Raw genomic sequence first — 15992 nt, 5'->3', positions numbered from 1 at the left:
TTCAATCCACATGAGATTGGAAGAACACACCACCAATTTTAAATTGTGTTATATGACGTGAACGGAAAAATAAACCCTACTAATTTGGGGACACTAGGTTGCAACTCAGCTCTCTGACAGAAATTAAGTAACAATGTGTCCTTTAAGTCCAAAATGACGAGAAGATCATTTGAGCCTGGCTATGATAACCTTACTCAAGTGCTGAGCTTGTTTATGAATAAAGTTAATGAGAGACGAGTTTAGAAAAGATTGTTTTGTGGTGAAGTTTGATTCGTTACCGAAATTAATTACCAAAACTTCTGAAGCCTTTCTATCATTCTCAGATTTTAATTTTGTTAAAATCACCTTTTAAATCTTTAGGATCCAGTTTCAAACATTAAGAAAAAAAGACTCTATTCCGAGCTCTTAGTAAAAATTAAGGTGTAATTTTCATAATTGTATGGCCTTAATACAAATGATCAATAGCTAATTTCATTATGTAATTGCAAGTAGAATCTACTCACAGGTCTTCCTCTAAGAAGAATTAGACATCTATTTTATTTTCCAGAGTGGTTCTGGAGGACATAGTTGTGAAACATAATGCCTCACAGCCTGTAGTTGAGATGGAAAGAACAGTTGTATTCCACACCCCTTCCTACCATGTGCATATTTATATACAAACATTATTCTTTGTTCCTCAGCTACAGACATCATTTGCACACCCACTTTCAGCTCTGCCTCAGAGATGTGCTTCATACTCAGAGATGCACATTTAATGAGCTGTTCTCGTTCCCACTGCCTTATGTTAAACTGATAGTCTCTTTGATAGTGTTCCACAGCATTCAAATTTTCTTTCAGATTCTACAATTGAATAAACTCTGTTGAGACTTCTTTCTTCTGTGAACATATATAAATTTTGGAAACAACGCCAAAAGTCATTCAGAGCTGAATCTAATAAGTTACTTGATAACTGTTTTAGTCAAAATAGTGCAATTACAAGGTAGTAAAAATATTTTTTTTTTACAAGGAAGGAGGGGAGGGAGAGGGAGAAGAAGGAAAGAAGGGAAGGAGGGAGGGAGGGAGGAAGGGAGAGATGAAGGAAGGACCTTATTTCTTGTCCCTTTGCTTGTTTTTAGGAAAAACTTCCCCAACCCAAAATAAATTTCTTTACAGAATATGAAGCCCACACTTGAGATTGTCTTCACTTACACACTTTTCTCAAGTTTCTTCTATGCTAAGAAACTCCTTACCTTGGAGTGAATCTATTTAACTTCCCCAAAGATTTTCTTGCCCCCATCTGGTCATCTATTTTAGTAGATCATGGTTTTTACATGTTTATTTCAGGATAATTCTTATAAAAAATAGACGTAAGAATGACAGAACAAATCCTTTCAGAGATTACTACAGCTTTTTAAGATTCACTGAAAAAAAGTTTTATTTAGAACCCTATTTAAGATCAAAATTTGTTCATCACTCAGGAACAAATTGTACCAAAAGCAATTGGTCTCTCCTTCAATCCAGCAAGCCCTTATATTTTCCTTCAGCAGTAAATAACTTCATATGAGACAATATTTTGCAGTTATAATTATCCCTCTATCAATTGAGTCCCTTTATCCAAAAATAATGTTCAAAAGATAAGGCTCACCAATGAATGGAGTGGCTGAAGGATATACTGACTGAGAAGTAGAATGGTGAACAATGGTGTATACATATGATTGAATATTGTGCTGCTACAAAAAGGAACGAAGTTGTGAGGCATGCAACATTGTGAATGAAACTGTGGGACGTTTGATGAGGCAAAATGAGCCAGAAACAAAAAAACAAATATTGTACAGCAGTCACATTTAGTCTGGAGCAGTAAATATTATTTCTGAAGTTTGAGAACATGTATTATATATGTTTATTCTGATAAAAATAATTCATTCTGAGCTAAAAATGAAATCAATCATTGTGTCAAACATTGGGACATCCAAATCAATAGACCAAGTCCTTAATCTTGATGCTTGCTCTTGTGAAGCGTATGTATGTAGCAGAGAAGCTCAGCCTACCTATAGGGATGCCTAAGAGTTACTTCTGGAGGACCGCTTTTGTTGCTCAGATGTGGCTTCACTGTCTCTAAGCCCAACTCTGCAAGTGAAATCATTGCTGTCCCCCCCTACATGACACATGACATCCAGGGGTGAGGGTCTCCCTGGCAGTGTGGGAGATGACTCCCAGGGATGAGCCTGGCCCTGGCACTATGGGATCAACAAAGCCATCCTGACCAAAAGGGGGAAAAGAAGTGTAACAGATAAGGTATCGGTAACAGAGAGTTCAAATAGGGTAGAGACGCTACTCTGGAGGTCAGTCTTACGCAAGCTTTGGTTAGATATTGCTACCTATCATAACTTGCCAAAGCCCAGCCAAAACCATCCCACCCAATCCTAAAGAACACCTAGGGCAATATATAAGATTCTACAAAGGTTCCATGCACTGGGATAACTTTCCAGAAACCTACAACCTCCAGATGGGTCCCCAGACCAGATAAGTCCTGAAACCTAGAGGGTCCAGCCTCTCCAGAACATCAGCTGGTTCCATCTCCCTACCCCATATTATTGACAGCCCCTTCCAACATGAAAACGTTAGAATGGGCACAGTCCAAATATCCCTAAAGAATGCAAGAAAGATCAAAGGTGATGGTGGAGTTATACAGAGAAGGAAGGGTTTAAACAGTGAGTATGATTACTGAATCTTTATACTGACATTTCTTTTAGTCTCCAGTATCTTTAAGCAGCTTGAAGTAAAAACCTAAAATTGTGGAATTGTAACCCATACCAAACTCAAATCTGTTCTAAAACTAAGTGTTGCAATGTGCTTTGAAATTTATTGCTTTTTTTGTATATGTTATTTTTCACAAAAAGGAAGAAAAAGCCAATTGTGATAATAAAAGAAATATTTATCCCTACTAGCCTCTAATGTTCTGAAGCAGCTAGACAGAAGGAAAATCTGAGATGATGGTATGGTAGCCCATGACAAACTCTGGGATCTGTTCTGAACTACACGTTGGAGACTACTTTGAAAACTATTGCTTTTTTTCTTTCTTTTCTTTGTATATATGTTATGCAATAAAAAAAGTTTAAAAAAAAACAAATCACGTCAGGATTAAGGTAATTCAGAATACAGGGATAATGAAGACATTGTATTTTAGAACCTCATCTACTCTTTGAGATCAAAGGAAGAAAGGTTTATTTTGTCCAGAACCTAATTTTTCTGTAGCACATACTCTAACTCAATCTGTCTGCATAGATTATTTAAACAGCCCAAATACAGGGAGCCCAGAATAAGAATGAGGGCCTTTAATCCTACATAGCATAATGTAATACCTGGATAAATCCCCAAGTATATTAAGCAGATCATCAAAAGATATTGGCAAAGTTCCTTGAGGGATGGGAGAAAAAATATGGAACTATTAAACTTTACCACCAGGGAAAACCCCTGATACTGTGTCAAACATTAGGGAAACCCAAATCAATAGGCCACGCCCCTGATCTTGAGGCTTGCTCTTGTGAAGCTTATGTATGTAGCAAAAAGCTTAGCCTACCTATAGGTATGTCTAAGAGTTACTTCCAGGGACCTCTTTTGTTGTTCAGATGTGGCCTCACTCTCTCTAAGCCCAGCTCTGCAAGTGAAATCATTGCCCTCCACCCATGTGGGACATGACATCTAGGGGTAAAAGTTTCCCTGGAGCGTGGGAGATAACTTCCAGGGATGAGCCTGATCCTGGCATCATGGGATCAACAATGCCATCCTGACCAAAAGGGGAAAAAGAAGTGCAACAAATAAGGTATCAGTGGCTGAGAGAGTTCAAAGAGGGTCAAGAGGCTACTCTGGAGGTCACTATTATGCAAAAAAAAAAAATTCCATTTACAACAGCAACCAAAAGAATAAAATATTTAGGGATAAATTTAATGAGGGATACAAAAGACCTATATATAAAAAACTACAAGAAATTGCTGAAAGAAATCATGGAAGACCCAAATACCATGGGCATATACTGTGGGCCCATATACCAAAGAGCATACCATGTTCATGGATTGGAAGACTAAATATAGTTAAGATGTCAATTCTACCCAAATTGATTTATAGATTCAATTTAATACCAATTAAAACGCAAAAACTTACTTTGCAGAAATAGAAAAACCAATAACCAAATTTCTTTGGAAGGACAGGGTGCCCCGAATATGAAAATATCTTGAGAAAGAAAAAGAAAGTGGGAGGCCTCACACTACCTGATTCTAAAGCATATTATGAAGCTACAGTAGTCAAAACAGCATGGTCCTGGCATAAAGATAGATATACTGACCAATGGAATCGAGCAATCAAAAAAGAAATAGATAAATTAGAACTCCTCAAAATTAAACACTTTTGTGCATTAAAGAACTTTGTTAGGAAAGTAAAAAGGCAGCCTACACAATGGGAGACAATATTTGGAAACTACATATCAGATAAGGGTTTAGTATCCAGAATATATAAAGAGATTGTTCAACTCAACAACAAAAAGACAAACAACCCAATTTAAAAATGGGCAAAAGACATGAACAGACACATCTCAGAAGATGAAATACAAATGGCTAAAGGCACATGAAGAGACAGGAATGGACATTTGGACACTGGTGTTTATGGCAGCAGTGTTTGTGATTCACAGTCACAAGGAGATGGCCTAAAGGTACAATGACTAAGGAATGGAAGGGGGAACTGTGGTGTATACATAGAACAGACTACTGAGCAGTTGCAAGAAGGAATGAAGGTGTGAGGCATGCCACTAGGTGGAAGAAACTTAAGGACTATATGTTGAATGAAATGTTAGAAACAAAAGGACAAATATTATCAGGCCTTACCCATATGGACTAACTATAATATAAAAATAAAGTGAACTGAAGTTGAGAGCATGGGCTAGCAGGTTGGGGGCTACTGTAGAGGGTCCTAGATTATAAGCTCTTACAGCACTAACATATATTCAGGAGGTGTAACTATTAATTCTAAATTCTGAGATACCGAGCTGTCTGTATATAACATGATCATTCCCAGAAACTTCAGGTATTTATATGACACCTGACACTTAGAGTTAGAGCTGTGAAGCTATGAAAGTCAGCAGTATCCCACGCAGGAACTGTTTAAAAAGTTGAAAAAGGGATCAAACTTCGACTGGAGATGTGAATGAAACTGATCAGGATAGGACTGGGGTAGATCAGAATACAAGGTAAAGGATGATATGGTCCATATTTTAAAACATGGTCTCCCTCAAAGGGAGAGACCAAAAGGAGAGATGTTTATTTGGTACAAAATGTGCATTTTGGGTAGAACATTACCTAATTTAACTTGTACGGTCAGTTTAGTTGAACACCGTAGGTACATGGAGTCTTGTATAGGGCATGAGATTTTGTTGGTTTGTCCAGGTTAGTGGGATATCCCGTTACATCTCAGAATAATCTGGATAGTGAATAAAGAAGTACTTGCAAAGTCCCTGTGGGGACTGGGGAGAAAGGAGGAAATATTCAACTTCCCTATTTGGAGAATTTCTGATATTCTCACAAGCAGTGGGGACAACCAATTCAATATGAGGAGCCCTCAATCTTGGGGTTCACCCTTATGAAACTTATTCCTGCAAAGGATAGGCTAACCTAAGGATAGTATGCCTAAGAGTCAGCCCCAGAGAACCTCTTTTGTTTCTCAGATGTGGTCTCTCTAAGCCAACTTGGCAGGTAAACTCAATGCCCTCCCCCATCCATGGGACATGACTCCCAGGGTGTAAACCTGCCTGGCAACATGGGGCAGAAATCCTGAGATGTGTTGGATGCTGGTGTGACCAGCATCATAGGACTGAGCAAAGTTTTCTTGACCAAAAGGGGGAAAAGAGAAATGAGACAAAGTTTCAGTTGCTGAGAGATTTCAGAGTCAAGAGGGTATCCTGGAGGTTATTCTTATGCATTATATAGTGATCCCTTTTTACTTAACAGTGTATTAGAGTGGCTGAAAGGAAGTACCTGAAAATGTAGAGCTGTGTTCCAGTAGCACTGTTTCGTGAAAATGATTGTATAATGATATAGCTTTTACAATGTGACTATGTGATTGTGAAAACCTTGTGTCTGATGCTCCTTTCGTCTAGGACAGATAAGTAAAAAAATATGGATTAGAAAATAAATAAATAATAGGGGTGATAAAAGGTAAAATACGTTGGGTAGATTGAAAAACTAGTGGTCAGTGAAAGGGATGGGTAAAGAGTATGCGATTATGAGTTTTTTCTTTTCTTTTTTATTTCTTTTCCAGGCATGATGTAAATGTTACAAAAATGATCATGCTGATGAATATACAACTATGTGATGATATTGTGATCCACTGGTTAGACACCATGTATGGACTGACTGTATGTGTGTGAAGATTCGTCAATAAAAATATTTTTTTAGGGTGGGCCACGGTGGCTCAGCAGGCAAGAATGCTTGCCTGCCATGCCAGAGGACCCGGGTTTGATTCCCAGTGCCTGCCCATGTAAAAAAATAAAGGAAAACATTTAAAAAAAATTTTTTTAAACTAACAAAATCTGAATAAACAATGGATGTTAGTTAATAAAAAAAGAATAAAGTTACAGAAAGGTTATAAGTAAAAGGATGTTAAGACAATGAAAAGACAATCAACAGCCTGGGAGAAAATATTTACAAAACACATCAGATAAAGAATTTGTATCCAAGTGTTCTAGTCTGCTGGCTGCCAGAATGCAATATACCAGAAATGGAATGGCTTTTAAAAAGGGGAATTTAATGAGTTGCTAGTTTACAGTTCTAAGGCTGAGAAAATGTCTCAATCAAAACAAGTCTATAGAAATGCCCAATTTAAGGCATCCAGGGAAAGATACCTTGGTTCAAGAAGGCCGCTGACATTCAGGGTTTCTCTCTCAAGTGGAAGGGCATATGGCGAACACAGCATCATCTGATAGTTTTCTCTCCTGGCTTCTAGTTTCATGAAGCTCCCCAGGAGGCGTTTTTCTTCTTCATCTCCAAAGGTCACTGGCTCGTGGACTCTCTGCTTCATGGTGCTGCAGCATTCTCTGCTCTCTCTGAGCCTCTCTGAATCTCCAAAATGTTTCCTGTTTTATAGGACTCCAATAAACCAATCAAGACCCACCCAAATGGGTGGAGACATGTCATCCCCTAATCCAGTTTAACAACCACTCTTGACTAAATCACATCATCCAGGGAGATGATCTGATTACAGTTTCAAACATACAGTATTGAATAGAGATTATTCTACCTTTATGAAATGATATTTTGATTAAAACATGGCTTTTCTAGGGGGCATACTTTCTTTCAAACCAGCACACCAAGATAAACAAAAAACTCTTAAAACTCGCAATAAGAGCACAAAGAACCCATTTTTAAAGGGCAAAAGAGTCTGAAGAGACAGCGCACAAGAAAAGATATATGGATGGCAAATAAGCATATGAAAAGATGCCCAACATCATATGTCATTGTTTGCAAATTCAAACAATGGATACCACCACACACCTATTAAAATGGCTAAAATCCAAAAAACTGACAATACCAAATCCTGACAAGGATGTGGTACAACATGAACTCTCATTCATTGCTGGTGGGAATGTAAAAATGGTGCAGTCACTTTGGAAGGCAGTTTGGCAGTTTCTTGCAAAGCTAAACACAAGCTCTAGGTATTTACCCGATTGAGTTGAAAGCTTATGTCCACTAAAAAAAACTGCATATGAAAGTGTAAACCAGCTTTATTCATAATTGCCAAAAATTGGAATCAACCAAGATGCCCTTCAAGAGGTGAGTAAATAAATTATGGTACATCCTTATACTGGATATTATTCAGTAATAAAAAGAAATGAGCTATCAAGCCATGAAAAGACTGGAGGAATCTTAAGTGACTACTGCTAAGTGAAGGAAGCCAGTGTGAAAAAGTTACAGTATGTATGATTCCAACTATATGATATTTCTGGAAACGGCAAAACTACAGAGATAGTAAATAGATCAGTTGTTACCAGGGGTTTGGTGGGAGAAAGTATGGAGAGATGAATCAGCAGAGGAGCACAGGGTATTTTTAGGGCAGTGAAATTATTCTGTATGATACTGTGGTGATAAGTACACCACATTATGCATTTGTCAAAACCCATAGACCTGTATGTTCAACAGAAGGAGTGAACTGTGAGCTTTTGCCAATAACAATGTATCAATATCAATTCATCAATTATAACAAATGGACTACACCAATTCAAGATTTTAATTATAGGAGAAACAGCAGAGGAAGGTCTTTATGGGAACTCTGCACTTAATTTTTCGAAGCTGAAATGTTTTTCTAATTTTTTTAAAACTACTCTAAAAAATAAAGTCTTAATTTTTTCAAAAAAAGTAAAAGGATGCAAAAATGCATATCATGCAAACACTAGTCATAAGAAATCTAATATACCAATGGCTATACTAATATCAGGGAAAAAAGGCTCCAGACTTCCTGGAATATTACCAGGAAAACTGATACCCAACTCTGCAGCCAGGTGTTAACATTATGTTATTGCAGCACTCTTAAATGATGTCCACAGATGGACAGAATCAGAATCACCTGGAGGGCTTCTTAAAACACAGATTACTAGGTCCCACCCCCAGAATTTTTGATTCAGTAGGTTGGGGTGGGGACTGAGAGGTTGCATTTCTAACAAGTTCCGGGGTGACTGACCATTTTCCTTTTCCTTGCTCTTTAAAACAGACATACTCCTACCTTTAAAAGGGTAGTGTAAAATAAGAGAGGTTTTTTTTTTTAAAAGTGGGATATCTGGAAATATTGATTTTCCTTGTAAGTGATCAATTGGATTGGGATCGGCAGTTAGGGTGACAGAAAACTGAGGATTCTGCCTTAACCAACTACTTTGTGAAAGGTGCCATGGAGGCAGGAAAAACAGGAGAAAAGATTGTGGCGTGAAAATAGTGAGTCCATTTTGGACTTGATGAATTTTCAACACTGTCCCCGTATATATTTTTTAAATAGGTCAGCATGGTGGACACTAGTGGCTTAGTCATTTTACCATAGTTCAATTCCATGTCTTAAAATGGACCCTTGTGAGCTGTGAAAAAAAAATTGATATGAGATGTTTGCTGGCCCCAGGAGGGCCTTTCTCATCTCTGCATTCGCATCTTGTCTGGGGCAAATATCAAATCAATGGGGATCAGAGGTCTAAAAAACAAGTGCTCCTGTGCCATTCACGATGAGAGTCGGCTGCTCATGGTTGAGGAAGATGAGGAACGTAGACTTTCAAAGAAATATTTCCTAATCGTCAGCAATAGTTTTTTAGTTGATTTTATAAAGGAATTAATATTGGCCTCCTTTTTCTACAAATCCTGCTAGCACTGCTTTTGTCGTTTCTCTATTCCAAACGTTATGTAGTATTTCGCCAAGAGTTGGAAAATGGTCGGCGCTCAAGCTGTTTTTCCCTAAAGGAAGAGGACTATATGAATGGATTTAACTCTCTATATAATATAAATAGCAAAATGTCTTTAGTCCAAAGGAGAAGAGGCCTGGAGAGCAGTGGCTATCTAAAACCTGAGCGTCACCGAGGATTTCCCACGGAAGCAGTTTTCTGCTCTCCATGAATACTGGGAATTTCTATCCCGCTTTCTTGGTGGCTAACCGGGATCCTGACAGCGGGCGCTGCAGTCGAGGGAGCGCGGTCCTGCCTTTTGCCTTCGCTCCCAAAAGTAGGGGGCTGGTCTGGCGGCTCCCTTCATCCCCGGTTACTTAGCAACGCTAGCATTAGCCTTCGCCACAGCCTCTTTGCTATCGCCGGGCAACTGGAGACAATGCCGTGCCAACTGTCACAGCAATTAGGCGATGTTCCACTCACTGCCCCACCCCCCACGCCTCTGCGGGGGGATCCGGGGCGTTCTTGGTGGAGGAGGGGAACTGGCCGCGCCCCAACCGGGCTCGTCTCTGGGGCTAACCGCAGGGCTGAGGTCCTGACACCCGGCCAGGACCGCGGACCCCTCTCCCAACCCCTGGGTGACGCCCGCTGCGAGGGACCAGCGCGGGGCTGCAGGGCGCGGGGCCGGGGAGCGCGCGCGGAGACCCGGCGCGGGAGCCCCAGTGACGCACCTGTGACGCCGGCGGCGGCGGGCGGGAGTTCCCGGCCCCTCCCGCGCGCGCCCGGCGAGACCCTGCAGCCGAGTGGGCGCAACCAACGTGGAAAGAAGGAGGCGGGGGTCGCGAGGTCGCAGCTCCCCTAAGTCCGCGGAGTCTGGACACGAGTCCTAGAGGCCGGAATTGTGGCATTTGAGTAAAACAAGTCCCTTGCGCCTGAGTGATTTCCTTCTAAAATGGGGTAGGGGGAGAGGGGAGGGAACTGGCCTACTGACTCCCCCTACCCCCTGCGTAGTCTCTCCCTCGTTTCGCTCCCCGACCCAGGCCGGGGAGGGCTGGGGATGCGGGTGACTCGGGCTGCAGAGACCCCGGAGCCGCGCGCGGAGGGGCGGGGCGGAGGGGAGAGGCGCGGGGTGCGCGTTTCCATAGCGAACCCACTAGGCGCCGCGGCGCGCTGGGAGCCGGATCCCTACCCGCCCTCCCGCCGTGGTCGGGGCAGCCCCGCCGCACCCGCCTGCGCGCCGCCGCCGCGCCCAGCCCCGCGCCCCCATGAGAAGCGATGCCGCTGGGTCTGGCAGCCCCCCGCGTGAACTGCGCCGGAGACAAAGCCCGCGCGTGAGCGGCGCCCTCGGCCCGCGCGCTTCCCTCCCGCAGTGCCTGACGCTCCGCTCCGGGTAAGTGGGCGCAGCCGCTGGGCGCCGGGGGCGGTGGCGGGAGCCCGGGCTGCGGAGGGGAGACCCTCCTCTGGGGCTTGGAATGGGCGAGCGGCGTAGCCTCTGGCTGCTGTTCAGAAGGAAGCCGGGTCGAGTTTGTGCGTGGGGAAGGGCAAAGCCCCCTCGCTCTAGCGAGCCAGAAACAAAGGGAAAACTCAGGCTGCAAAGTCTCAGCAACTAGAGAAAAGGTTTCTGGTGCTGCGGTCGTCCTGAAGATGTGAGTGAAAGCACGTGAAGAAAAAAAAAATGCATGTAATACCTGTATCTTGGCAGTAGCTTCGCCTCACGCCGGGGAGCCGGGCCTTGGAGGTGCCCGCACAGGTAAGGCGAAGCGGATGCGTTGGTTCGCTGGACGCCTAGACCCAGCGGTGCCTGGCGCTGCGAAGTGCGGGGGCTCCTCGGTGGCTCGACGCCATCCTGGGCCCCTCCCACCAAGCCCTTGGTAAGCTGGAGGACAGTTTTGGTCAAACCACTCGGAACGTTTAGGGGGTCGCCCGGGGGTCGGGGTCTCGGGATCTCTCTGGCTCCAAGCAGTGGAAGAGCCCGCTTCCTTATGTAGGTCAGGGAGCGTTTGCCCTGCTCCCGGCAGTGTTGTTCCCCAGTTGAAGAGGACCTTAGTGGAAGGAGATGGAGCGGTTAGTTGGTCCTTTTATTTGGGGAAATGTTTTTGACGAGTGCCTGGAGAAGCGCTCTTCATTCGCCCAACATCCCGGGACACCTGCTTGGGAGCGATTCTGGTGGTGGCAGTGAATGGAGAGGAAAAGGTTTGGGTTTCTTCCCCTCTTATGGCGTCTGTCCCCGAGGCTGGTGCTGAAATTTACTGGCTCGCAGCGCACGCACTCAGCAGAATTTAAGGAGCTTTGGTTTAATTTTTTAATTGCCACAGAAAAATAACGGGAGAGTGAAAGGGGGGGACAAAGTGTGGCTGGAGAGGACTCCTTAATTTAGAAGGATCTGCTTATTGTCGTTTATTTTGATCTAGGGTGTTATAAAACCAATAAATGCTAAAGTTTGATCAAGTGATAAAGTGAAACATGGACACCAGGTCTCCCGCTCTGTCCCCCAGCTCCCAGTGTTTACTGTCCCAGTGTCCCCCAACATCTCTTTCAGTTGCCACCCAGAATTGTAAAGGACTGGCATGTGGCTGGGTGTTTCAGCCAGAGCAAAAGGCCTCCTAGGCTGCACCTGTATTTCCCCATTAAAACGTGTCAGTCCTGTCATCCCTTCGTGAGTGAGGGGTGATGCTTCAGACAACAGGACAGGAAAATTCAGCAGCACATCCCTTCAAGTGGAAGTAAGAAGACTTACTTGGGGTCTGTGACTAGCTTCTTGATTCCTTGGGCAATTCCTTTTCATGATTTTTCTGTGTGGTGGGGGAAGAGAGGCACACTGCCATCCGATCTGGCCCTGTGCCCTGTAAGAGGCTATTGTGGGAACAGCTGAGGTGATAAATGGAAAACATTTCCAGTCCTGAGAAACAAGACCCTGCACATTTCATATATGAGTTATTTAAAAGTATAGGGTTGCCTTAATTATCAGTCACGATAAGAGATGGATGTGACACAATAAATACTCAGTGTTACGTAAAGACAAGGTTTATTGTGATGCCTTGGTGGTTGATGAGTGGCCTCACTGTGGGGTTGTTAGGCTGATGGCTGTTTGGGACAGCAGGCTTCCTGTTTGCTCCCCCACCCACGTACACAGCTCCCCCCGTGGAAGATCCCAGGTCCACTAAGGGATAGCATGGCCAGGCATCGTTCCCATAATCCCGTGACTGGCTGGGCAGTTGCCTTTAATTTTCCTCATGCAAGTCAACAGGGGAAAAAAGCTTCCCATATTCATTTTACAGTTTTAAAGCCAAAGTATCATTCTCTGAAGCTTCCCAAGTCTGAGTGTGTTCTCTGAAATGGTGGAACTCCAAGTGGAAATGCAGGGACGTTGTCCTCTGGTTCCTAGGGAAGCTGTCTCACTTGGGACTTTAGGAATGATTGGGTATAATGCCACCTTCTCTGCAATCAACCCCCACTCCCCCCCACCCACCCACCCCCGGCACCACACACGCAGCACAGAACCACCACTTACTGCATAAGGTGGCCACATGGCTGAGAGAAGACATAACAGACAAATCTTTCTCATTTATTTATAGTCACACCTCACTATTACCTCCTTCTTACCTTGCCTCTTTTTTGTTTTATTTGAAGAGGAAAGAATGCTTGTATTGCATGTGAGTAAATTACTTTTTTTCTTCATGGAATTTTGAAATCAGTTTATTTCAAATATTACCTGATTTATTCTCAGCTCACCTTTATGAACATTAGTATTAGCTCATCTTACTGATTTTCTTTTCTTATTTGGCATTTTATCCACTCTGGACTTATTCGAGCATAAAGGGACTTTGATTATGCTAGTAGAGAGATTTAAATGGAAAGACCAATAATCATATAGAAATTGGCATAATACTACTGAAAGAGGTAGCTAGTTAAAATCATATGAGGAATAAACCATAGACCTTAAATAAATGATCTGAAGTGAAAACACAAATAGAATTTCAATTTGGGGGAGGAAACAGAAGCAAGAAATACTGCTGAAAGAAAATGCACTGTGGTGAAAACAATGGGTTCTTAAAAAGACATCAATTCAGTCAGCTAGCTGGACCATTCCAAATCACTTTAATTATCAAGGAGCTTTTGTTAGGTCAAATGGCAGCTGGTGTACAATCAGTTTTCCTAGCTGGAAGTTGGCAGACAAAATGGCAGGTATTGTGCAGATGGTGGAGTGCGTGCAGGCATGTTGAGAGACTTGGTGCTCACTGTGGAATGGGGCACTAGGTGTCCAAAGTAGTGGGGATGTATGGGTAGCTATGGGGAAGCTGGTTGTCCCTGTGGCCCTGAAGTTCCTAGGTATCTGCAAGCAAGTCACCAAAGGCCCAGCCAAAGAGGACTAGACTGGGTAGGGAGCCCCAGGCAGCAGAAGGGGAAAGAAGGACCCAGCAGTCACTAGTTCTGCACTGGACACTGTCAGGTGTGTGTTCCCATTTAATCTTCACACAATACCTGAACAATTTTGCAAAAAGAAAGAAAAAGAAAAAAAACAGTGGTAACTATTAGTATCTTCTCTGTCCAGGAGTGTGGCATAATGTCTAGTGGGAAGTAGTAATTTTCCTTTTAACTGATTAAAGACAAAGTTATACAAATGGGCAAATAAGAGCGATTGAGATATATGGAAGAGAAGAAGCAATGAAAAACTGTGCAAAGACCCACAGGCAGGAACTGGGCACGTGTCCCTCTTCCAAGAGAGAAGATATGTCCCTCTTTCTTCTTAGATTTCTGAAATCATTTCTCTCTGGGTTGCTGGGTTGTTTCTCTCTAGTGGAACATTGGCCATGAGGCCAAGGAAGGGCTCACAGAGATAGAAAAAATGCTTAAAGTATCCCTCTGGGGGGGGCAGAGTGGTTGTTCACGGCCCCACCCCCTCCCCCGTGAACACATACAGAAAACCAGGCACAGCCTGTGATCCATTAACTGGCACTAGCTGCTCTTTTATGCCGTTCTCATTAGTCCCTGTTAGTTCATCCTGGGCTCTCATGTCTAATCCACAGCTGGGGTGGCCTCCTCCACCCCTCTCTCCTTCACCAAGACAGAGGGACAAGGCGATGGTAACAGAAAGAAGGAGAACATTTTAAATTCTTTTAAAGATGGTTATAAAAACACCTTTATAGCTGCATTAAAGGATACGGAAATGAAAAACAGATGTTCCCCCATAATCCCACCAGCCAAACTCAACTGTCTTTTCTTATTCCAGTACTCAATTACACAAATATGTAAAATGAAGAGATCGTTAATGAGACAGTGTCCAAGTATGTAGGTCCAAGCAGGAGAAACGGGATTCAAAAACAGGAAGGAAAAGCAAGGGACTGTTGGGAGGGGAATGGGAGGCCAAGCAACTTGGGGAGCTTGCTGAAGGCAATCTGCTGAGAGCCAGGCTGTTCTTTATGACCGGCCAGCAGAGCTCTGCGCCTCAGGGTCCAGACACTGTTGGAGAGACAAGGACAGGGAAGGCAGACAGCGCGGGGTTGTATTTGTTTCCTAGAGCTGCCGTAATAAATTGCCACAAAACCGGGCAGCTTGAAACAATGCAAACTTATTCCGTCACAGTCCCGGGGCTCTAAGTCTGAAGTCCAAGTGTCAGCCGGGGCCACACTCCCTCTGAAGGCTCTAGGAGGGAATCCTTCCCTGCCTCGTCTAGTTCCCAGTGGCTCCAGGTACTCCTTGGCTCCTGGCTGCATTACTCCCGTCTCCACTTCCATCTTCATGTGGCTTTTCCTCCGTCCGTGTCTTCTCTTCTCTTCTATAAAGACACTGGTCAGTGAATTGAGAAGCCATCTGGGTAAGTCAGGATGATCTCGTCTTGAGATCCTTCTCTTAATTACATCTGCAAAGACCCTTTTTCAAATAAAGTCACATTCACAGGTTGTGGGGGACGAATCTTTTCGGGGGCCACAGTGGTCATGCCTCCTGTTGGGGCTCTCTCTTCTCAGGGTGCAGGCTCTTGGAGGCAGAGGAGACAGCAGTCTGGGAGCAGTAGGGGCTGGTGCAGTCTGCTTTCGCTCAGCACCCACCACACACTCCGCACCCACCAAGTTCTGTTGCATCCCCTCAGGTCTAGCAACACTTCTATATGCTCAGAGTCGAAGCATTAACACACCTTGGGAAAAGCTGCATTTCTTCCCCCAACACCCTCTACTGTTGGGATGTTGTCCTCTTCAAGAGCGTTTTTCCACCCTGATTTGGGGAGCAGGGTGGCATCTGCCCTGCCCTGTTGCCGTGTGGTTCTTGCTGTGCACACCCGTAACGGGAGGCCCTTTCCTCGGTGCATCCGGCCCCCAGGACCTACGGCATACCGTATTGGCATGAGCCCATCCCTGTTTGGTTTTACTCCCCATTTGGCAGTCTTGGAAAATTTCTGTATCCTCTGTGCCCCAGTTAACTTCACTTTCAACCTGAAGGCTGCAACAGTCTGTCAGTGCTTCTTTACTTCCACAGAAGTGAGAAGACTGCAACCTAGTTAAGGAGACCAAATTTACCTGGGTTATAGCAGGTGTGTTTGTTGGTATAAACAAAGGGAGGCAAACGTTACAGGAGTGTAGAGTAAAGGTAGGAACACAGGCTTCCTAACTCTTTAGGA

At 43.7% G+C, this 15992-nt stretch overlaps 2 protein-coding genes across 2 annotated transcripts in view; one reads left to right on the top strand and one right to left on the bottom strand.

The window, feature by feature from the left end:
- The first annotated feature begins 10660 nt into the window (after positions 1–10660).
- The window catches only part of GNG4 (G protein subunit gamma 4), a 109158-nt gene continuing 103826 nt past the window's right edge, over positions 10661–15992 (top strand). Inside the window, exon 1 of the mRNA XM_077168407.1 lies at positions 10661–10769. The gene's annotated coding sequence lies outside the window, so the exon portion shown is untranslated. The remainder of the gene's footprint in view (positions 10770–15992) is intronic.
- Positions 11014–12286, bottom strand: LOC143690782 (uncharacterized). Its single transcript, XM_077168406.1, has 2 exons — positions 12117–12286; positions 11014–11421 (listed from the first exon to the last, which is right to left on the bottom strand). Exons 1-2 carry the CDS (start codon positions 12162–12164, stop codon positions 11092–11094), a joined length of 378 nt encoding a protein of 125 aa, XP_077024521.1. The 5' UTR covers positions 12165–12286; the 3' UTR covers positions 11014–11091.

This window comes from Tamandua tetradactyla, chromosome 7 (assembly GCF_023851605.1).
Source record: "Tamandua tetradactyla isolate mTamTet1 chromosome 7, mTamTet1.pri, whole genome shotgun sequence".
In the NCBI taxonomy this organism is placed as follows: Eukaryota; Metazoa; Chordata; class Mammalia; order Pilosa; family Myrmecophagidae; genus Tamandua; species Tamandua tetradactyla.
The sequence above is the reverse complement of the archived record's forward strand: the minus strand, read 5'-3'. Positions and strand labels throughout refer to the sequence as shown.